Consider the following 25,665-nt stretch of genomic DNA (forward strand, 5'->3'; position numbering starts at 1 on the left):
TATGTTGTCCTTCGATGATGATACAGTTTTTTTATGCTATTCATAACACAAGTGTTCTTTGTTGGTTCAGTTGTGTTCCTGTTGTCCTTTTGTTGATATTTGTTAATGTGGTTTTGATGTAATTCTCATGGCCAGCAAGAGAAACAAAAATTATTTTGAAATTAAAGCTCGTAATCTGGCGTTGCTTTTTCAAAAATATTTAATCATCCAGAGTCAGAATTAATGTTACACACACAAATGCACCATATAGGGACGAAAAAAAAGACAAAAACAAACTAACACTGTTGTACAAACAGTCCGTGGGGGAGGGGTGGATTTAAATTCCAAAAGGGTCTCTCAGCTCGTTTCCTAGTTCCCCAGTCAGCAATGTGTTTGTGAAAAATCAGTCTTTTTGTCTTGCTGAAAAAAAGGCTAAATCTACATTGGTGGCCCAGTCGAAGTTTGCCATTCTTTGCACTTTCAATTCAGCTGAATGAGGGAGAATGAAGTGGCCCGAGACCCTTTATTTGATCTACTCGATTGCATAAAGTGACGGAATTCTAATGTATTTGTTTAATACCCCGACACAGGTTGTTGCTTTCTAGGGCGACAGAAAAAGACCCTTGTGTTTTTTTTATTCGAGCCTAAAAGAAAAAAAAAGAAGCCAATAATAACAATATTTAAAAAAGAAAAAAAAATACTAAAACGTATTCACATTACTGCAAATACTCCGTGTTTTTTATGGACCTGTTGCATAAAATCCCCCCTGAATAGAAAAAAACAGCAATCAGGCGGTCGAAGCAGCCAGTTGTCTTCGGATTAAATGAAGATTACATATCAATCTGACACTCGTTTCAGTGTGACATTTGAAGTATGCAACGATATTAATGTGGATTCTCTGTGCGGCTTTTCTAAATGTTTATTGTTGGGCCTAATTGTGTTTTGCCTACAGCTTGATGAATGAGCCCAGTTGTCTGCGCTGTGGCCATGGCATCGCAACTCCATGCATCCTAATGGACTGCACGATTCAGTCCTCTCCCAACAGACTCTCCCCGTTACACTGTGAAATCATACAGGTCTGAGTACAAACACATCCTTATTATTATTACTGTCTTATTGCTATCACATTGATTATTATTGTTATTATTATTCGTATAATTCTTCCTATTTGAGGAAATGTCGGGTGATATCGAAGTCAAATTGAATTTAGAATAATAACAATAACAACAACAATAATGAGGATGATGATGATGGTAAAAAATACTATTAATTATGTGGCCGTGTCTTAGATTAAATCTTCAGAAACATTTTTGATTGTTTACTTCACTTTTAATGAGAAAATATTTCGATGACCAGTTTTTTTTTTTCCCCAATTCACTGCAGACTGTTTGCACACTTTTCGAAAGCACGCATGCTTGCAAAAATAAACCAACAAATAAACAAAACAGCAACAATAACAACAACAATAACACAAATGTTTTTTTTTTTTGTTTAGATTTTTTTTTTTTAGAATGCATGCTTTACCTAAAAAAAAGTACAAATTTACAGCATCTGATACACATGGTCACCACAGCCTTTTAAATTAAATGCTTCACAGAACATTTTCTGGAAAATAGATATCTAAAACATAAAACTAAAAAGTGCATTTTACAACATTTCAGAATCAGTTATTTGCAATATTCACACCTTGCATTTTGAGGACTGCTTTTCATTTTTGAAAAGATTTCATAACTCAGTTTGCTTCCTTTTTTTTTGTTTTTTTTACACAGGGATGGTAAGAAAAAATCTAAATCCTACTCCTATTTGGTATACCCTTAGCCATCATTCCAGTATTGAAAAGCAAACACAAACACGGAGCCATTGCCTCGCAATTTCATTGACATTACAGTGGTCACACAGAAATGGTGCAAAAGTTTTGCTGTTCGATAAAAACTGGGAAAACAAAAAGTACCGCGGGAATTGCAAGCATTATTATAGGAAATAAAAAAAATCAGAATCGATGCTGTCCAAGCAAACTTCCCCTGAAAACCCCTCAGCGGCTCCATTTCTCACACTCACATTTCACAATAAACTGAAAAATAGAACTATCAAATAATTTATATTTTTCAAGAGCAGCGGGCCCTTTTTTAACTTCGCTGTGCGATTCTGTGCTGGACTCCAATGACACAAGTTAAAGCGACACATTCAACACATAGCCTACACAAATAAATCGATATACAACTGCAACTCGCCTTGATAGTTTTCCCGACGACAGAAAATAGAAACTTTGGGTTTTGGTAACTGGGGGTGGGGGGGTTGGGGGGGGGGGATTGGTTGGTTGGGGGGGGGGTGCCTGGGAGCCAGCCAGCAGTCCGATCCCCCTGCAGGGGAGAAACTGAGTCCAGCCGGTCAGTGCACAGCCACGGACTGCAGTGTGGACGGGCTCGTCAGAGTCTCGCTCGGGGTGGCGGGGCTGCTTTGGCTCGTCGCTGTCTGTGGGGACGTCGGGCTCAGGGACTGGGGAGAGTTTGATAGAAACGCGGGGATGTGCGGAGGTAGCGCCGAGAAACCGGGCATGGACGTCGGCGTGGGCTTGATCGGCACGGGGATGGCCGGTAACGACTGCCCCCCGTGACAGAGGGACTTGATCGGGACGCCGTAGGCACTGTAGTCGCTGCTCGCCATGGAGATCGGGGCCGCCGTGTCAATCACGCTGCTGTTGTACATGTGCGGCCAGGCCGTCGTCAGCTGGTTGTGCAGCGGGTACCCGGCGGACATGGACTGCATGGTGGAGAAGGCCAGGCTCCCCGGCACCTTGTACTCTCTGGCGATGATGTTCTCGATGGCGAACGGGTGCTTAAAGGTGGACGTCTGGGACACTCCGAGGTTGTAGGTGGACATCTGCGGGAGGTGCGTGCCGGTGGCCGCCAGGGCGCTCAGCCGCAGCTTGGCTTGCTGCTGCAGGTAGTGGGCAGCGTCCGACTGCTTGCTGGGAGCCAAGTGGTCGGACGCGGGCAACACTTTGAACCGTTTGCGGCGTCTCAAGAAACTCCCGTTCTCAAACATGTCCCCGCAGTTGGGGTGCAGCGCCCAGAAACTGCCCTTACCTGGCTGATCTGGACGCCGGGGGATTTTGATGAAGCAGTCGTTGAAGGACAGGTTGTGTCGAAGGGAGTTCTGCCACCGCTGGGTGTTTTCCCTGTAATAAGGGAATCTATCCATGATGAACTTATAAATTTCACTGAGAGGCAGCATTTTCTCCGGGCAGCTCTGGATCGCCATGGCAGTGAGGGAGATGTAGGAGTAAGGTGGCTTCTGGTCGCTGTACGTGTTTCTCCCCGGACGAGGCATCCTGGATATGTGTATATATATATATAAATATATATATATATACGTTTAGTTGTTGTCGTCAAGAAAAGCAATTAAAAAAAGTAGTCTCCCTTAAGTCCTCGGCGAAAGCTCGTCGCTCTTCATGAAAACAGCCAGAGAAGAAAGTTTGGGCGCAGGCGAAGCTGGAGCTGCGTTGCGCGTCAAACAGCCAGGTTGTGCGCCTCCGCTGCGTGCAGGCGGGCGGACGGTGTACATTTATGGAGTGACGGCCGCTGTGAGTCTTTCTGCCAAAGTAAGTCAGCTTGTCCCGCTAGCAGAGTTGAATAGACTTCATTTGGCGTCCTTCATAAGTCGAGCTAAGTGGATGCCTCCATGGCCTTCCTCTAACCATCTGATAGTTTTATGTAGTGACATGGGCAGAAAAGACCCCTGTAGGGGCGCTCCATTAATGTGCCACCTCTTTGCTATCACATGACAATTGCCATGGGAGGAGGGGGCTGGGAGGAAGGCATAATCTGGTTTCATTTACACCTATTTACATGGACACCTTGGGCCAATGGAAATCATTTCCATTTGAAGACAGAAAAAGGGGTGAAAAGGCTCCGGCAGCCGGAATTGAACTGCGATGGCACTCAGTGTGTGAAGGTATGCGCTAACACTTCTTCACCGGACTTTATACAATTAAAAGTATATTTCGGAATCGCTGTAAACGTGGAGACGATTGGGCGCGTATTGTAATTTAAAGATATTATTAAAGACATTTTTTTTTTTGCACTGCGACGGTAGCTGTTGGTTGTATTTGTTCTAAATATGGTTTTATTAAAGTTATCATTTTTTTGTGCAGTGGTGTGTGTAATGAGTAAAGCCTTTTAAAAATGTTTTCCATAAAGTGTTTTATGGCGAATAGTATTTAAATGTTGTGGATTAGAATTAAATTGTCAACAAATTTTTCAAAATGCTGAGAAGATTTTTATTCCTCCTACATCCACTCTAATGTTGTTTATGAAATGCACAACGTCTACAAAATAAATTGCCATGAGCTAGTTTGTTGATGAGCCCACTATTAGTTTTTCTCAGCTAATTTTGCCCAGAGCTGAGCAAAGGAAGTAGACGATATGAAAACATCAACACAATGCAAACAATGCTGTTCAAACTCAAACTTCATGAGGCAATCAGGTCCATTGTGTTTATGTAAAGAAGATTCAAAAGTACTTCAGAAATGCAAATAAACCCTTGAGGATGGTGTGGCGAAAACTGTATAAAATATCCATAAGTCAATTATATGAATGTGAAAACCAAATGGGAAGCCTATTTTGAGCTATTGCTATTCAAGCTTTTGGCCAGGGCCACCTTTCCGCTTGGAGGGTTTGCAATGCCAGGGACCACACACACGCACACGCAGATTTGCTCATAATTTATGCTAATTTTCCCCCATAAATCCACAATGCACCCCATCACCAGTCTGACGGATTACGAAAGGAATCGCATTGCGGGGAGACACTGGACTATTTTCACCCAGAAACGAGGAGGTGGATGAGGGAGAGCGTCCTCCCTGCTGCAGGAGGAAGGAGGGCTGTTAAACAAATCCAAAACGCTGAGGGACTTTGCAAAAGGAATTCATAAGTAAATGTGCATCATGCCAAATTCCATTTATTTCTTTATTATTTAAAAAAAACTACATTTTAGGAGTAAATAAATAAATAAAAAAAGTGGGAAAATCCTGGAGTCTTAAACGTCCATTATTTTCTTTTCCTGCAGAGTGGCTTTTAACACCTGTCATTTCCCATTAATGTTCAGCTGAAAAGGTTTTGTCCATAAGGAAGTGGCCCAGTCGACCCATCTTAAACACCGGGGATAATGACAACACTCTGCCAAGTGCCCAACATCTTCTGACACCCAGCCCATTCATTCCGTCAATCATGAAATAAAAACTTATTATTTTATCGGCTCTTATTCACATTAATACATTTGTCCATAGGGAGTTAGTTTAGTTTAGTTTTTTAGGAATTTGATATGTGATACATTCACACTGTAAACACTGAGGCATCGTTTCACTGTCACGTCGATTATTATATAGTTTTTTTTTTTCATTCATGAATTTTAATTTTACTTTTCCCAGAAGTGCCTCATCTTTTGACTCGTTGGTGTTTGCTCTACAGACTCGCTATCACGCCCGTTTGCAAGTTAACCTGCAACAGAGGCGTTAACCAGCCGCATGAGGAGCAGTTTTTTTTTATTTTTTAATTTTTTTATTTTTTTATTTGCCCCTCTCACACACAGACGGTGTGGCTTTTTAAGCTTCAGGGTTATGGGATATTGGTAGGCCTTTTGTCCCCTTCCAATGCACACACTGAAAATACCACCATGACTCTGAATCTGAATAGAGGTTTTTTTTTTTTTTTTTTTTAGCTTCTCCCAAACTCCTGAGTTCAAGCAGCAGTAGATCAAGTCCGCACTATGTTTGGTCATTTGTAGAAAACCCGAACAAAGGTTGGGGTAAGCCAAATTGCATTGCACTTGTGAACCGTGCCTCAGTCTGAAGTATCCTTTATAGCGAATGGGGGGGGGGGGGGGGGGGCATGAACAATTTTGTGTGAGGTTTTTTTTTTTTTTTTTTTTTTTTTTTGAAAAAAGAAGAGTGAAAACAAAGGGCACTTTCTGAAACATCTTAAAGTAGAGTAGTGAGGCGTGACATTCCCAGGGTGACGAGACACAAAAGCTGAGGTCATGGGGATGAAAAAGAGAATCAAACAGCCACTTTCACACGTCTGCCCTCCTCTGCCGCGGCCCCGGACACAATAGGAAACAAATGTTGTTAAAAGCGGATCGATGCCATTCATCCTAAAGCAGCGAATGATAGCCAAACAATATTGTCACACTGAATCGACTTGAGATATGTTGCCACCCAGACCTATACCGAGAGAGAGAGAGAGAGAGAGAGAGAGAGAGAGAGAGAGAGGCGGGGGGGTCGATTAAGAGAAATTTAAAGCTGAGTGTTGGAAATGCTCATTAAACACGAACATGTTTCCTCATAGGTTGAAATTAAAATGAATTGATAAACATAATAAATAGGCAGTATAATCTCAATTATAGCCTTGATTTAATTCTTTTTTTTTATATATAGACCTAAATGTATTTTTGGGATGCTTCACTCGTTTAAATTTTTATTTTTATTCTTCTTATTATTATTTGGCATTTCAAAATTGTCCATCAGCGTTTATTTCCTAACTTTTACATTTTCCAGAGCAGCCAGGTTGCCGACGTTACTGTAATCGATTTACAAGAAGAACTGTGCAAATTGACGTTTTTAAGACAAACATTACTGATCCCGGAGAATTATGAGTTTAAAATAACCGCCGTTTTCTCTTTTGACTTGTTTCACTTTTCTTCACGCAGATTATCGTTCGCGGGTCTGTAGGTTTAAAGGGATTTGTCAACCAGCCTGGCCTCAGTGTTAAATGCACGCTTGGTGTGTGTGTGTGTGTGTGAGAGAGAGAGAGAGAGGCAGGTTCAGTTTGTCGTCTGCGGCTCTCCAGCCCAGCCAATAGTCCTGAGCTTTTAATTAAGTCCGTGGTGATTTCAGCCCCCAGAGATGCTTTACGGTGCAATTAAGGACGCGCTGATGAAAAGGTATGAATATTCAGCAGAACGACAATTAATTAGCAGACAGAGGGCTCTCACAAGAATCTCAATGGCAAATTTAGCCTATATGACGGAATATCCACACTACTTAAAGGCCATCTTCACACGCTGCCCCTCCCACCCCCCATTCTTTTTTTTTTTCTGTTTAGGCCCGGTGTATTTTATTACTGGTGATATCATAACTGAATATATTTATTGTTTATTCTACTAAACAGCGGGACCGATGTCGTCCTCCTCTCAGCCCACTCCATTAGTTGTTTCTGGGTGACATCAGAGGGAATACCTGGAAGAAGACCTCAGGGCATTTATAACATATGCTCGGATTATTCTTAATGGGTTAATTACATAAATTAGACATTCATTATACGGCACATCATCTGTAACAGATACCTCAATTGACGGGGGCGGGGACATCTAATTCAATTTGCCTGAGAACAGTTTCATCCAATTAAACACTGAAAGACAGGAAAAAGGGGAAGTAATGTTGACCTCTACTGATCCAATCTATCCATTTATTATCCATGTATCTATCTAAAAAAAAAAGGGATTATTTGGAAAAAAAAAACAACATCTCTCCATACATATGTATCACTATAAAATTGTGTCTTCAGGCACATGAGAGTGCATGTGAAGTGTGTGTGTGTTTGTGTGTAGGAGGGGTGTCCCAGTTCATTGACTCCATATGGTGAGAAACAGCAGGACTGATGAGTGTAGTACCTGAGGTCCATGTTTGTGCTTTCGACTGTAACCACAACAGAGGCCCCTGACCCCCTGCATAATTCATTACAGACAAGACAGTGCCGCTCACGCTCTCATTTTATCATTTAGCTTTTGGTGACTGATGACTCCGTAACAACAAATCATCCTATTAAATGACACATGATACTTAGCCAACTGACAGATATAAAGGGGAAGGAGCAAAGAGCAAGAAGAAAAAGATTCATTGCAAAGATAGTGAGAGGGGATAAAAAGGAAATGGGCAAAAGATGAGAGGAAGAGAAACAGAATAACAATATGACAGAATCCATTTCAATATTGAGAAAATGCGGAAGCCCTCATTATTACACTATGCATTGCTGTATAATGAACTAGTTTCATATGAACAACGATGATGGAAATCCTCAGTTTCTGTATATATTGTTGAAAATGAAAGAATAGAATATTAAGCAATGCCAGATCATGATATATTAACAACAAACTCAACAGAAGAGTGAACTTTCACTGTGAAGAAGGAAGATTAAAGTGCCATTATGCAAAAACAGAAGTATGAATTAACATAGTTCAGTCACATACAAAGACCACGAATGTGTGTAGCTGCACAATGAGGGAAAGATCACAGGATGAAGTCGTGTTAATGGAGGTGTACCAAGTTCAAGGGGGGAGTAAGAGGGGGAGGGTCACACTTCCTTGAACTGTGTTGTGTCACATTAAACACTGATGTACAACACCCCCAGACGACAGGTTGCATATTAACTGGAGGGTTCTACATGGATCAATATATTGAGTTATTTCAAGTAAATTACAACGTCTTCAGGTCAAAGTTGTGATTTTAACCTCTAACCCTGAACCTGTCTTTTTGAGTCTGCTTGTGGAGAAGAGTTACCATCGCTGAAGCTCTGGCTATTTGCCCCGGATTAATGAAGTTTGCAAAGGATAGAAATAATTACAGATAGAAAGCTTTGAATTCTGTGATCAATTCTGACAATGAAGACATATCCTTGGCATTGCTACCAACAAGTCGCTCCTTTGGGTGTTAACACGTGAGTTATCTAAATGAGGCGAATCCTTTTTTTATTATGAGCCCGTGTGGTTGGAAGGCACGGTCCTTTGTGTGGCATGTTCACATTCATCCAGACCTTGGCAGTGATCAGAACCTACTTAACCAACAGGGAACAAATAAGGGGCATTTTGCTCCGTCTTTCATCTTATTCATCAGGGAAAGCCTTAGTCTCCAAGGATGGCTGAGAGAGCCAAAGACCAGAACAACGCAATACACAACAACAATACAGGAGTGTTTACAACACACATAAACAAAAACATAAGACTGATGCTGGGGACGCCCACAGGGAAGGGAACAGAATGAAAAGATTGAGGGTAAGTTTTAGTTTAAAAGTTTGCAAAAACATAATCCGTTTGTGGACACCTGAGCAAAAGAGAGAAATTAGAGCAGCTAAACTTGGCGTTGCTCTTTCTGAGCTGCACATCAAAGGCGGCTCCTGTTTTAGAGACAAGAGGCCTCTGCCTTTGTCTTAATGCCATTTATTGTTTGTATTTTACAAGGCAGGACTACAGTCACCACCAAGGCACTGTTCAGTCCTTTGCTTATGGGTGACTAACACAATGACCAATCACTAAATGCCACTTCTATTGATATATTTTAATTGGTGTGTGATATATGCTGCTGTAAGACCCACATTTGCATTGCTAAGCATAAACAAGCCTCCCAGTAAATCACAGAGAGCTTTAAAGAGAAACACAAACAAGCAATGTTGCATGGTGCATGCTTTGCACTGCTCCTTTATGGGCGACCAGCTCAATGAGCCTCCTGCTGAAAGGTAATATGCATGACACATTTCCAGGCACTAATTCATTTGTTTAGTAATAGGGGAGCTAACCTGCGCTGAAAACATGGCTGCAGTGAGGAAAACATAAAGGTCCTGCTAATCCATGGCTAATCAAAAGGGCACATGAAATAACCCCGCAGAAAGATTTTGTCATATTAATTAAGGTGAAGCTTGAATATTTGTACGTTTATAAAAGCATGCTCATAACGTAGGGCACTATGCCGGCTCGGTATCCTTGTTCCTCCAGACGACTGTGACACTGACAGTGAACATGCAACCCCAGCAGGGAGCCAGGGATCCTGGAAAGCTTGGCTAATAGCTGGAGAAAAATATGTATTTATGTGTCTGATGTTCTGTTGATTAAGGGTTCTTGAAGCAACATTGTAGCTTATATATGAGGAGATTTATTTTTGAAGACTAGCTGTAATAGAGCTGATGAACTGTGATGTTGATTACTAGACCCTTAAGGGTTCACACTTGAAAATAAAGTTGTTGACTCTGACCTGTTCAGGAGCAAGTAGGCCCTCTTCAAATGTGACAGAACATTTGAATTATAGATGAGAAATGCACACAGACTGCACGCACACACATACCCACAAAAAATGCAATTACATTTCTATCAAACAAATTTAATCTAGAGTTGTGGTATTACAATGCACTGATGGAAGAGCACACGGAAGAATCCTGCGAAATGTCAAGTGCTGCTGCACATCAGGAACAATCTATCTCTGCCAGCTACAGTGGGCACAGACAGAGTATTAACAGCCTTATCAGCTGGGGAAATGCTCAGTTCCCCTGCCTAAACCAAAGCTATTACAATCCCAAATAATTAACTTTCAGCAGAAGAGCCAGTCATCGAGACAACTTTGATGAGTGGATCTGCATGCGGAACAACTTTGAACAAAAGCATTTGCTACAAAATAAAAAGAAAAACGGGACTTGCTTTGGTGAGTTCTGTCTCTCTACATTTGGGAGTCCTTTCATAAATGTCATGCAACAAAACAGTTTTCAGATTACAAATGAGTCTAATCATTTTTTTAATGTCAGAAAGTCCTTAAAAGCAATGCCACTGTAAAATATTGATGAATATATTATAGTGCAGTCTCACTGTAACGCTGCTTGGCTTGGCACTTTGTTTTTATTGGTAGCAATTTGTAGCCTAACTCACCACTTGCCTCCTCCAAGAAGAAAAACAAAGTGTTCGGCAATCTGCCACGATACACATTCTGTCAATTCAAAATGAAAAATCCATCACAATTATCTCTATATCGAACCTGACAAACAAAAAAATATAGAAAACCTGCTCAACCAGGGCTCTTGTTTTTCTTCAAACATTAAGAGCCGCTTCAGGTACTTGTGCACAGAGAAGTATGTTCATGCTGATTCATTCACGGATGTGTTCTGATAGCAAAGTAGGACAACAGGTGGGACTGCTAGTTAGAAAACACTAACGCCAAAAGTCACAAACCGGAATGGAAACTAATATAAAACTGCAAAAAGGAGTGCTAAAAGTTGGCAGCCAGGGTAAACTGTCTTGATGTTCTCTTGGTTTAATCAAATTGCTGAAAGTCAGCTCCAGTACTGAACTGTCCGCAAATTAGCACCGTTATTTCATCATTACTCTGTTTATGTCCTCATCTCACTGACAGACTTCAACAGGCGTTAAACCAACTCAGGTAATATGGCCTAATAAATCGGGACCAATAAAAAGCATTTAATCGTGAGTGTCAACATGATTAATTGTGCACTAAAATCCATGTGAGACCTCGTAGTCACTGGGCCAGTGAAAGGCATTTTGCATTTCAGCATAACTGGCACCAGGACAAGTAGTGAATCTATCCATGGGACGGTATGAATATCAAATTAATAATTAGCCATGTAATTTCTCCTTAGGAATTACTACGCCTCAAACTGGTTGGTGAATTTAATTATTAGCAGCCTTTTTGTTTCCATGTCCCTCTCATTACTGTCAGGATTGATGTAACGTAAACTTCATTAAAAATTAAAGCAAGAGTCTTAATTATGAGGCTACACTGACTGAAGTTAGAATTAGCCAACTCAGTGATGTGCAAATGAGAGCATTATTTAAGAAACATGCTGGAAGTAGTTATGCTAATTTCAAGAGTTCACAGTAGCAGACCTTTTCACTTGCAGTTGCATATTCATTAAACACACTATGCAAATTTAATGTAGCAGCCTTAGTAATACCTTGTTAATTTATTCAGATTTATTGAGTACGACTTGTAAAAAGTACCAATTTAATTACCCTATCTCCTTGGAAGGTAAGGGATATGGCCAAGGTTTTAAACTGTGTAAATCAGGATTAGTGTGGTTTGATGGAGAAACAGGGAATGAAAGGACACTGCTGTTAATAGCCATGCTTGAAAGACATATTGATTTACTTAAGACTCACCCAAGTAAAATTCTCCAAAGTGCACTCAGCCAGCCAAAAAAGTAAAGCTGAGCAGTAGCAGTATATGTACAGTTATGGTTGAAGATGAATTCACCATGACATCACATCATATGACGTAATATGATGTGATGTCACCTCCTTCCCTGTATAGTACATGTTTCGTTTGACCAAACAAGTTGTAGTTGTACAAGTCCCCCCTTAGTGGTAACACAACTAATTTAAACAAAAGCATCAAACTTGCAACATTTGCACGTTAATGATTTTGGACAGTTGCATCACTTCCCACAATGGTTGCATCCACATTAATTAGGGGAATACTTTTATAACTTAAGTCTCAGCGTCATAGTTTAAGTGATAATAACGGAATATTTCACCCTTTGCGTAGGCTTGTGCAGCGGTGATACTGTTGACAAGGAGAAAAGTGCCTGATGGAAAATAAAAACCTTAAAACACAAATTCTTAAAAAAAAACAAAAAAAAAAAACGTCACGTCTCATGTCACAACATAATGAATAATGACTAATAGACATCAGGTACGATTTGAAGTGGTGAGTAATGAAAAAAAAATATATCAGAGGTTGGACTAAAAGTGACGTTTTCCTTTGAGCACCGCCCTCTGTATCTAAAGTTGGAATAGCCCTAATTTGCAATCTGTTACTGTTGTGTCACAACATGTAAAATGCTGTTTGACTTAAGGGTGACTATTCACGAACAACATAGCAATAAACATTTGCATCTAAGAGCACGTTTACTGGCTTGGATGAAGTCCAAATATAAAGAATTACTGCACAAAGAGAGGGGTATTAATTAATATGCACCTTTAATTCAACACATAAACCCCTGAAGAAGAAAATAAACATGTCAGCACCCATATGAGCATGGCATCTGCAATATAAACCTTATAGCCACCTATTCCTGTGAAGCTGATTCTGATCTGTATTCTAAGAACAAACTAACAAGAAAATAACATCCTTTCAGGTGGCTTCAAAAAGAAAGACACAGAAGGGAAGCGTGTACAATGTGCAACCAAATAATCATGTTTAGTTTCAAGTGGTATGGGCAGTTGTCAGTGACTGGATGTTGGTCCTCAGGGACAGAGCTGAAAGACTGAACTGGAGAAAAACATCCTTGGGGTATGCAGCAAAGAGGCCCAATCACTGTGGTGGTAAAAACAACCTGCAGACGAGCACTGAGGGCCACACAGCTCTGACCGCGGCAGAGCAGAGCTCACTCCATACACCACTCCAGGAGATAATTACAGTGGCTGGGTGTCTATTGCTCGTGTCTGTTCATCCCTCCCTGTTGTCCCATTGGAGTCCCTTGGGGAGTGAGTGTGTGCTTGTGCGTGTGTGTGTGTGTACTGGGGGACCCTTAGCCATCAGGCCAATCTCAAAAATCACCTCTTACTGCTTTACTGAACAAAAATTAAATGTCCATGTGCTTGAAACAGGCATTCAAACAAAAATTTTTAAACGATATATAAAATTGGCTGCACAATTAAGCTGCTCAGGGTTGTATTTATTTTAAACTCATGGAAAAGGAAAGTTTTTTTTTTTTTTTTTCCTTATATCAATAAAAAAAGGCTCACAAGATGCGAAGTGAGTGAAAAGAGTGCACACAGTATATTACCAGCATAACTACTGATGTGTGCAGGCTGCACCACAAACACTTCTGAGTTGATTGCGTGAATATTGCATTGCTCAATTATTTATAAGTTATTAATTAAAAAACATTTTACTTGAAAAGGAAAATATTTGTAAGTAGATCGCTGGACTTAAGTTTAATATACTGAATCATGCTTTAGCAGCATTAACGTAGATATTAGCATTCTATGTGCTTGGGGTGAAAAATTCAAACAAATAAAGTTTTGAAATTCAATAAAACTCATTCATGTTATCTTTTCAGCTACAACTTCAAAATTGGAGAAACCAAAAATATTTCCAACTGTAATTCATGAAATGTATTATTATTATTATTATTATTTATTTTTTTTACTTGAATGAGGTATTATGCATGCGTACACACACCCAGACACACACAAACACATACAGCATATTCAGGTTTAGATGGGCAGAAAATACGGGTGGCACTTGCCATTATTTCTCTATACTATATGGGTGAGTTTTCTACTGCAATGGCTGTAAACACTGATATTTCCATGTCTTCTGGAGCCGTTTTTCTATATTACCTTGACACTCACAGTAGTGATGTCAAAATTAAAATGCTGATTGTATTCATCCCTATTGAATCTCCGAGCAGAAGATGACTTAATATACATCCTTTATCATCTTGAGGGCAATCATTTCCATTTTTCTCACTAAGAGTGACAGATGTGAACCATCCCATTGACCATAATTAATCTGTGTTTAAAATGAACAGAGCCATAGTAGTGGCCCAGGGTCTGAGGGCTTGTGTCACGCTGCTATCTGCCTGGCCCTATGCATCTCAGTGTAATTATCCCATTGCCATGAATAATGGGAAAAGGGGGATCCGAGTGATGCTTTGATAGAGATGAGATTAGTTTAATCAAGTTCATTGCTTGGGCTAGGCCACCGAATCTCATCATCCCTCCTCTCAAATCACCAGACCCTCACCCCACCCGCCAAAACTCCCTTTACACCTGCCACATTAGCTGGAAGAATTTATGACATCGTTAGTTTTAGTGCTACCTCTGTTAGGACAATGCATACTTAAAGCAGAACCGTTTGTGACAAAAGGATTCATATTCAACGAGGCAGAAGCCTGAATCCTGTATCTGTGGTTGGTACTGATCATACGGTCCGAAGTCACACTTACAACACAGAGAGAAAATGTGTACATATCGCAATAATTGTATCATTCTGTACTACTAACTGTGCAGGGAGCTCCGCTATTACAGTAAACGTCCATGCTTAATTACATTAGATGCATTAGACACATGGTATGTCTAAGGTATGTCATACAATCATCTTCGGCCCTCCTCACCTATAACCATTAAACAACTGAACAATTTAGCATTACATAAAGAGTCTTCATAAAGACAAAAAATGTTGGTTTTCAATAGTTTGGGCATTAGAAAGTCAAACACGGGATTTATCTTTATAATGTCTTGCACCCCTGAGGCAGATATTCATGTAAAACAGAAAAGAAAAAAAAAAAAAACAAAAAAAACATCACAGGGCAGTTTGTGTATTTACAGACAACAAATCATGTTTGTCAAAACTGACAAACCCAGCAGGAGACAAAGGCAGCGGACTCCTATAGTGATACGAGCTCAGAGAAATCCAAAACACATGTTCCCTGCAGCGCACCATCAGTCTCTGCAGCCAGCCTGACGTCAGAGGACAGGGCTTTAACTGTCCACAGAGGACAACAACTTTGCAAACAAAGCCCCAAGTCCAGCCTCTTGGAAGACCCGACTTTGACTTTCCCCTAGCATCGTGTCAACACACCGCTCTGCAGGCCCCTCCACAAAATTTACCACTGTTACAGCACAATTTGGGAGTCATTCATCAAAGAAGACATAGGATTAATTAAGCCTCAGGACTGAATTAGCCTCCCCCTTCACTCATCAAGGTGTACCCTTGTTCTGGGGATGGAGATGGGGTGGGGGTGGGGGCTCTGTAGTAGCTACGATGGGAGGGCTGGGGGCAGGGATTTCATATCGCTAGCATGTGTTTAGTACACTCATGCCTGGACAAAAAAAAAAAAAAAAAACGACGAAAACCCCTTTTATCCCCAATTTACATATGATGTACGACAATAAAAAACTCCAGAGGGGAATGCTACCACAGAGCTGTTCATTACATATTAGCTTTATGGCAATATATTTACCAGACTGAGGGGCCTTGCAGGAAAGAAAAAGTTGGCCTTGTAAAAGATTGAATGACAAGACTTTTGTCCCTGCAGGTACTTTTTCCACACTAAAATTAAACATTCATAAGTTTCACATGTATAAGGGTGTTCATTACCCCCCTGATATATAACAATGACATTAGGCCTTTAAATTGGGCTTTTTGATTTGTTTTTTGTTTTTTTTTTTACATTGAACACGGAGATACTGGCACAGCAGATGGGCAGATGAAACCTTTGTCTTTGTGTTGAAATCTCATGTACGCATGCTTTATGTGTAAAGTGTCGCGCAATAAGTAAAGATCCACTCCTCATATGACACACATACGTTCTTCCTGTGCACTGAGTTCATTAGTCCATAGCATCCCGCTCCTCACTGGAGAGGGTCATGCCTTTGATGAATGGACTGTGTATAGCATGTAGCTTCAGGCTAAGATTCAGCACCTCAAGAGGCGGAGAGGAACCAAGTCCGGTTAGTGCGAAGAAAGAGAAGAAAGAAAGGAGGAAATGAGGGAGAGGGAGAAAGACAGAGACAGAGACAGAGAGGCAGAGAAAGATGAATTTGGATTACCCAGGAGTTCCTTCTCCCTCGAGTCCTGCATCTGAGAGACATTAGGAGTCTAATGTGCTATTATTCTCCATCACCCCCTAAGCCGAAAACATCTGTCCTTGGGGTGTCTCCCGTAATAGACAAGGGCTTTCGGACCCTTCGCTAAGACAAGATAGCAGCCTCTACAAGGGCCCTTGACGTCCTGCCGACTTAATCTGCAAGCACTTCCACAAAATTGACATTGCCTAGAGAGTAAAGCAATCAGCACTGTTACTGAGCATTTATATTTCAGCGGTGCTTCCATACACAGTGGAACCTGACCTTCAGGAGGCCTGGCGAAGAATCTCATGTCTTGTCATTGATTTTTCTAACTTTAACAAGATTTTTTTTCTCATTTGAGTTTTTTCAAGGTTAGCAGTAGGTGGCTGAATACTTGAGTGAGTAATAGACTTTACGGTCTCACTTTTGCATCGACTGTATTTGCATCATAGGAAGAGATTTGGTGCTCTTTTCTTTCCTTTCTGTAATTCTTAATTTTTATCTACATCAAAATGACTTAATCTAGTCATCCATTAGTTTGCTATATGTTTTATTCTCCACATCCTACAACAATGTAATTTCAGGTCTTTACTTCACTTGACATTTCTGGTGATAGACTATGTTTCTCTGGTTAACAAATGATGTGAAAAGACTAAAACTAACAATCAATTTATTGTACTAACAAGTGTTGTCTGTATGATTTAAAACATTGGTTTAAAAAAAAAAAAGAGTAATAAAGCCACATTAATCAAATTCATTGTTGCAATGGCCAAATGTGTCTTTATTACGATGAACAGTGGCACTTAAATTTTTCCCACATACGTCATTCTGGTGCTGTAAATAACTCACTTGCTTAACAAATATGCAGCTGGAAATGGTCCACAGCAAACACACTATTTACTTCTGTTTGAGTAAAATTTGCGACAACGCAAATAATATTCGTCCCTTTAGAAAAGGTGAAAGTAAATAACTGGGGCTCGCTGTCAACACTGACTTATTCTGTAGAAATGAGGCCACGGTAAGGAATTTGTGTTGTCACCGTGAGTTTGTCATTCACAAATTTCAATCATTATCAATAACAAATTAATATTTTGGGTAATAACAACCAATCCAATATCTTTAAAACAAACAATTAAATAAAGCAGCAAAATGCAAACTGCTGTTTTTGATACCAAATGATGCATTGTATACTGCTGTAAAGCCTTCATATTTTTTTGCAGCATTTCATATTTAAAACGTGATGTGCAATGCAGAATAATGCAGGATTTATTGGTCTAGAATTAATTTCTTTCTGATCTAAAACTCATCATGACCTGTGCAATATTAAGAAATTACTTCTCCCACCCCCTTCCCCAATTTTTGTGTCTTCGGAGCATCAGAGAGTAATTGTCTTCATATGGCCACAAATGCAATATTCATGATACTCATTTTTAACATGAAAGATCTGTTAATGGAGGCATAGTATTTGATGTTGTATTTCTACTAATTGAATTAAATCTAGTCAAAGAGCAGAAATATTTGTCTTAAAGGCTTTTAGAGCCCCAAGTCCTAATTAAAAATGCGTCCCGTTAAATGAAAAGAATAAATCTTGATTTATTCATTATTGATGAGAGGGAGATAAAATACTATGGGTACTCATTAATTTAAGAGAAATAATACCTCCTTGTTACACAGGACAGCATAACAACTACTCTGCTATGAGAAATATCAAAGTCCCAATAGATCCATCACACGGGGATGATGGAAACCATGCAACCTGTTTAAATAGGAAGTTTCTTTGCTAAAGAGATGGTGTGGGCTGAACAGATGGCCAAACCTGTGCCTTTCACGAATGTTTATGTTGAGCAATTAAAAGTTTCTGGCTGTTTTTCTCCCTTCCCCCCAAAGTACAGATTGCAAACATGACAAAAGGTCAAATATCTGCAAGGGAAAAAGGAGTGGAACAACTGTTCCGCTGAGCAGCTTTGGCCTCAGCTGGTGTGCAAGCGGACGTGTATTCACCTGAATGAAGACTGGTAATCACCCCACACTGAAGTGAATAATTAGTGCAATAATTACCAGGCTTAAAATGAATCTGCAGCCCTCTCTCACGATGCTATCAAGAATAACAGGTGCTGAAAGTGCCTCAAAGGGACAGAGATTAAAGATTATTTCGTTATCCTGTGTCTCCTTCAGGCACAATTGTCTTGTGTTTCATCCTGTCATCCACACTGCAGGTCATGTGGGGGCTCATTTTCCTCTGGCTTAGCAGTTTTGGGAGCTAGGCATTTGACAGAGAGTGAATGTTGTTTAATCTGGGAGTGTGAGTCGTCCTTGAGCTTCCTGCACTCTCCATGTCCACATAACCTCCAGCTACATGGAGTTAGGTTGTACTAATGGTTATTATTATCTTCCGCATAGGCTTTTCCATTCATCAAAAAAAACAAAACAAAACACCATGATAGTGAAGTAACATTTAAGGTGTGTATTGTTATAATGTCAAATAAATTGAAAAAAGAAAAACTGCACACCAGTTATACATCAAAATAATGTGCTTTGTAGATCAATGCCAATAGAACTTGATTCATATTTAGTTTTCTTCCAACAACACATTTGCCCACCTTTTCCATTGTGATAATCAAAATTTTCTCATTAGAAAAATGGGCACTACTTATCTGATTTCATTGGCAGCACAGTGGCTGTGTATAGCCTCTGTTTTGACTTTAGCAACGAAGCAAGTGAGCCTAGGGGTGTTTGCTCTCGTAAGAATTACTTAAAGACTTGTCAAGATGCCACAACTCGTGCTTTGGTTCCCAGGCTCTTTCAGTGTTTGTTATTCAGACTTCCTGTGTGTTCCGAAATTGCTACAGCAGGTGTAACAGATCTTAGATACAGTGAATTAAATATTTGTTTCCAAAGCTTAAGAGTGTATTTTGTGCTTTCATTGCAGCGAAACTCTGGAGTAGTCCCAAAGGTATTACGGAGCTACAAATGGTCATTATATTTTTAGCAGCACTATAACAATGTATCCAGAAATCAGAATGTCATAATATAAATGTGCTACAGAAAAGGGCCAAGCAACATAAACACCTTTGTTTGGGATTCCTTGGTATTTCCACCCAGCAATGACTAGAATATGGGAATGTCTATGCAAAATCAAGACAAATGTGTGGTTGAAACAGACATTGGTTGATTACAGTATCAGTAAGACAATCTGCACTTTATCTTTTACCCTGTCCTGTTGTCTTATAATGTTGCATCATTAGTTTCCCTGACAATGATTTAGGGTTCAGCCATCTACCCCACTGACCTGTGCTGTGTTTAAATGTAACCTTCTTTCAGCCCAAGCCATCATTTGTCACTACTGAGCTGTCAGATACACAGAAATTGGCCATAACCTGCCATGGCCAGTGACAGCGAGACACAGAGGGGCGGCAAAACAGAAGCAGGGCAATCAGCTGCATCCATTACGCATTTACATGGTCTGGGAAGGTTAGCAAGTTGTTCCTGAAAGATTACCACCTCTAATTTCTTTGGGGAGGATGGGACCTTGGTTCTGCTGCCAAGCCCACTTTTCAGGTCAGGGCCCCCTGAATGTTAACTAAGATCCAGGAGCAGGTCAGCCGGCAGACCGAGGGACCAGAGGAGGGCCCACACCTTGCTCTTCCACTGGCGGCCAGCAAGTCGTGCAGAAAGTTGCCATCCATCTTTGGCACAGTGCTAATGATCCATTCTGGGAGAGATCTGTGGTTAGGAAAACTATCCAGGTAGTTCTCCACTGGTGCCTCCCTGCTGCTAAGTACAACACCCGCTCTGAAATCTCTGCCAGCAAAAAGACAGGCTCACTTACCAAAATATTCTTCAGCATTTCTTCAATAAGAGACAGATCTGTTTGATGTCCTCACAACTGCTCATCACCCCTCTGGTTGTCTTCTTTAAGCCACGTTGCAAGAAATTTCATATGGTGCCACAAAGAGCGCTTTCTGCTTTCAGTTTTTTCCATTTCACTTTGATCTTATTAAACAGATTCAAGTCTATCTCAAACTATGATGAGAAGAGTATTGCAGTGCGTTTCTGCAACTTTTTCAGCGTAGTGTTTAAATGCTACTCAGTGTTGTTATGGTGTGGGTAGGTAGGCTGTATGAAATGGACAGGTAGCATATGACCAGTTTGAGAAAACGTTTTCATCTGAAATCAAACCGTCACAGCCAACTGGATGCATACGTACACTGCTCAATCAAACATAAATGAAGTTTGAGTGGAAAAAAGTATGGTAGATAGAAAAAAATATAGAATTTTCATATTAGCCCCCACTACCTCTATTCAAATAAAGAAAATTAAAAATCCTTTCAACATTTTCACTTTTAGAGTTAAAAACATTTTTATATATTACTACATATTGCAATATTTTCATACAACTTCATGATGGGCATGCTACGTTACAGCATATGTTCGCCTAATTAACAAATGCAATAAACACTGGCCCGGTGTGTGCCTACACCTTGTAGTAAATATATTTATGTTATTTGTCAGAGCTACCTCTTCCCACAGCACTTCTTTACATTAAACCCACCCCAGAGTATATTTCAGATCGTATCCTTTATGTTTGACGAGACAAATAAAATATCATTTATCACGACCATACATCAAAGATAAAGGAGACAATATGCATCTGATTTGCACCTTGTCATTTTATCCAATTTGGTTTGCAATGAAACGGCTAATTAAAAATAACTGTATTACTTTGTTAATAAGGCAGAAGAGTGACTCAAGGGAACATTTCATTGGTGGTTAATTATGCAGTCTGGTTTTCTCAGACGTTTTCAGCAAATGTACAGTGAGACTATAAAGCTGTTATTGTGCTCTGCTTCCATTTCATATTTGCATAACAGAAAGAGCACCATGTGTTTTGTCACTTCCACCACATGTAAAGGCTCAGCATGTTTAGAGATGTTACAGATGCGTTAGTGTACGCCATACCTCACTGGATTCAGTTCCTCCGACATAAGGTAGTAATCCCTGATGTTTGATTTTCTAAACTTGAGTATAATTATATATTTATGTTGTTGATGCGCTTTAATCCACAACACATATACACAAAACACTGAAGTATTCACGTCCGAGTAACGTCAAATCTCTAAATTGTCCACATTTAAATAAAAAAGTTAAGCAAAATCATTTATTTACAATAATTTAGTTTCCTAAATCTAAGTCTATGAACTGAACTGAATTCTTTATTTTGTAAATACTTGCTGCCGATGAGGTTTGCTTTAAAGCTTTGTTTTCATGCCTTTCTGAGGTAAATGATGCTTGAACAGCAGGGAGATCACTCACCGTTAACCATATGGTTTTGTGCAAAAGGTCCCCAATGTTTCCAAGGGTTTAATATCAAATGCCCAAACACTGACAAGAGGGACCTATGCATATTAATGACTGGTGTATATTCCCTTGTGCACTGCAGACCAGGTAGATGTCAAGTTTGTGTCTCTTTTTTAAGGCAGATGTGAATGTACAGTGTTCACAGTAATGAATAATGTAAATTAATATGCACTTACAGTCTATTCTAATTACCTAACTAATGGAATTTTTTTTTAACTAATAATAAACACTGGAAGCAAGAAATTTGTGTTTTACTTCTCTCACAGTGTGTCAGTTATTAATCAGACTGAGATAAACTGAACTGTCTAATAAAGTTTAAATATATTAACTTCACAAAGAGTTATATTAATAAGTGATTTTTCTCCTAGGTACGATTTTCCCACTTTCCTTTGTCGACATTTCTCTTTACATTGACTGTGAGTGAGATCAGTCTCCCCTCAGCTATAATAAGAAATATTGGCTTTTAACAGTCACATTAAAGTATATGAATGCTCCGGGCCAAACCCACATTGTGCAAAAGCCTAAAGGGAGTTATACAGAGTGCAGTTCTCCTGCAAATCAGCAATTCACACCAATACAACTATCACTTTATGTGAGAATTAGCAAATAGTTATCATTTCTATGACATAAAAAGGCCCATGCCAAGATGCTCTGCAATAATAAAATATTGAAACGCCTATGAAACATAAATGTGAATTCTTGCTACATCTGTCTCTTGCTAATTGAGTTGCTACCAAGAATGTTAGTACTCTTGAGAATAATTTGTCAGTGCAAAACATCGAATGGACCAATTTATTGGTTGCTGCAGGCTGTAGAGTTCCAACAGTCTTTGATCAACCTTTTTAGGTCAGTATCTCTCGAAATACAGAGAGGAGAATTACACAGCAGAGAAAATATTTCATCTTTTCAAAAGACAAGGAAAAGTATTTTTGTAGTTACACTGTTTGGCTGTAATGGTGAATACATTCTTTACAAGGCTTGAAGTCAGAGTGGGGAAAATAGCTGCTTTTGTGCACAATATTTATTGTTTTGTGTGGATGATAACTTAAACATTTATCATAAAAAAGTGACAGAGAGAGTAATTATAAGTTTTGCTTTTATTCACCACATACTGGATGTAAGATGCACTGACAGTTAACAGTAGGCTGTCGTGACACATCAAATTAAAAGCCTGGTTGAAAGAGTTTTGTGTTGGCTGTGGGCTTGATCAATCTTTGGGTTTGAAAGTCTTATTAGTTTGACAATCGGTGTGTTCAAAGTTGTTTGATAGCTCAGTCATATGTCAAAACTATGTTTTGCTGAAATAATATCCTAACACTTCACTGAGTTACAGCGGGCGTGCTGATCGTTGAGTGTCCTTAGTGAACCTCATTTCATTCCATTACTAGTAGTTACTATTACTATTAGTTCTGTACATGCTACACACTTAGTCAATACACTAGCTGGAAACATAAGCAAATTCTTATTTCCTCCTCAAGTGTGTTTAACCTAAACAGCATTTAGTGATTTACTGTATATTTATAGGAACGTCTTCATCATCCATAGGATTTAACACTGTAAAGGCTGTGCGTAGCATAAAATACTACACAAATAGCAATATCAAAACTCACATATCAACATCTCAGATTTGCAGTCCAGTGGTCTCATAGTACAGAATAGGTTCCTGAAGTACCCTCAGTATTACGTAGCAGTAAAGCACGGTAAAATATGGAGATATGTTCTCCAGCTTTGTCTTCTTTCATGATCTAAGACTCAAGAAAATTTTGATTTATTTCTCTTTGTTTTTATTTATTAAATTATTTATTCGTTAATGAACACACCCTCCCACTGACCACCCAGGAACTTGAGCCGTTTCTCCCTAACAACCTTTGCTCTGGTTGTGTATAAAGACTGTATTTACTATTTGTAAAGACGCTACTTTACCACCAGGCACCCCGGGTCTTGTTGCCATAGAATCAGGCAACAAACCCAACAAGCCCCCTTTTTCCCTGTTTAGCCTCATTGTAACATTTTACAGTAACAGGAGACAGCTGGCTAAATGCTAACATAGCTGTAATGCAAATAATGGCAGTCTGTTCATCTTAGAGAGGATTTGGAATGTAATGTAATGTATAGCACTTCACTTATTAAGCAGTTTTAGCAACAAAAAGTACCATGTGTCCTTATCCCATGAATAGTCCCCTGGTCACATGGTTGAAAGTTGCAATTATGCTCGCAGTAAAAAGAGAAATTGAGTGGTACATTTAAAAATGCAGAATTGCATAAATTCATTTGGAAAAAGTAGCAAGTGCAGGCCGATCCCTCTGTGTCACTCCAGAAGTACTGCCTCAACACCAGGTCATTACCTCATTGTTCTGCACCGAGTGTTTTTTTTTTTTTTTTTTTTTTGCTAGTATTCAGAGAAATGTAAATACATAGTTTCTGTTAAAACATACAAAGGATAGTTTAGTCTCTTAACACATCAATTATTATGGAGGAACAAACACACTGTATTTAAACCCCAATGATAACCAAAGTATTGCATGGATGTTTTGTTTGTCACGTATATGCATAAATGTACTAACTGGAATATGACCAATACCCAGCTGAGAACAGACACAATAAACTAAACCGTGTTTGCTTGGAATGTGTCCACACTCCATAGTAGTGAAGCCATATAATTCATCTCTACTCAAAACATTTCAACAAGGCCCTCAAGATAAGATATCAGATTGTGTAGCGCACTACATCATTAGCACATGTATGCAGTGTCTCAGAGGACCTTTAATTTGAGTAGGAAAAGTCTGTTCTTTCACTGTGAGGTTAAAGAGTGGGTGACAAGTGAAGAAAATCACAGCGGAATGCATTAATTAGGTAGACCCAAAAGCATATTTATCAAAGGCTAAGCCTTTTGGGAATTATCTCAGAAATGATCTAATAAAGACAGGACAGGTTAATAGAATAAAAGGCCTTGAACAGAATGTGTGCTTATACATAAAATATCAACCTGATCTCACATGTAAACGAATCATTAGGCTGCAACAATTAAATGTTATGGCAGGAAAATCCTTAACAACTGAAATGACCCTCCTATGTGTCGACAGTGACAATTGGCTTCTAATGTTCACTCTGATTAAAATGTCAAAGCCTCTGACTTAATTCATCTCTGCATTTGTTAGATTCTACATGAAACGGCCCAATATTTGCTCAGAGTGGAAGGACAGAATACACGGTTTTGACAAAGCTGATATAAAAAATAAATATTTCATGAAGTCCCTTAATCAGAAAACAATGCAATGGTCCAGAGAGGAAATAAACAGCCTACTGACTGTCAGGATCATCTAAATGGTGTCAATCACAAGTGAATATGGAGGGTCCCCATCCCGGCTAGTGATGACTGATGGCCCTTCAGTGGCGACTGAGACAGACGGACCTGATTGAGAGAGCTTATCTTTATGGGGGAGCCATCGAATTGTTAACAGGATGTGATGGCTTGCATCCGCTGAGTTGAGCTGGGAAATAAAGCTGTTGGGCTCGGGCTGCCTTGCCATCATTCACAGAGGTAATGATCTCTGTCTGGCTCAGAAGTAAGTAACAGTGTGCCCACAGGTTAGTGAGGGCATGGCAGCCACTGACAAAGTTGAACTTGGGCAGATAAGCACAGGCCAGTGCACTGTTATAATTTCTGAAATATGTAATAGGTAATTTAATAAACATTAAAATACATTGTTAAACTTGATGGTCATTAAATTTAAGTAAGAGATGAGTAGCACTTGCTCTCTTGCTATGGATATTTTTAGATTCTTCATTGTGATCCAGGAATAATGTGAAGCAGCCGCAGACCAAGATGATTACAAAACTAAAATGCAGCTCTTCATTACACCATAACACTTATAAACATATAGACAATTGTTTACAAGGGCCATGTATTGTATATGAATGCTGAATACTGGAATGGTGGAGGTGATATTCTTCTTGAGATCAAAATGGAGGCAGCAATAT

At 39.6% G+C, this 25,665-nt stretch overlaps 1 protein-coding gene across 1 annotated transcript; it reads right to left on the reverse strand.

The window, feature by feature from the left end:
• Positions 1–2,367: 2,367 nt before the first annotated feature.
• On the reverse strand, positions 2,368–3,309 carry foxb1a (forkhead box B1a). The gene has a single exon (XM_029523648.1). It carries the CDS (start codon positions 3,307–3,309, stop codon positions 2,368–2,370), a length of 942 nt encoding a protein of 313 aa, XP_029379508.1.
• Positions 3,310–25,665: the final 22,356 nt, after the last annotated feature.

This window comes from Echeneis naucrates, chromosome 16 (genome assembly GCF_900963305.1).
Source record: "Echeneis naucrates chromosome 16, fEcheNa1.1, whole genome shotgun sequence".
NCBI lineage: Eukaryota > Metazoa > Chordata > Actinopteri > Carangiformes > Echeneidae > Echeneis > Echeneis naucrates.

Excerpts from the sequence above, each read along its gene's own strand:
- foxb1a (XM_029523648.1), bottom strand. The coding sequence starts at position 3,309 with ATGCCTCGTCCGGGGAGAAACACGTACAGCGACCAGAAGCCACCTTAC.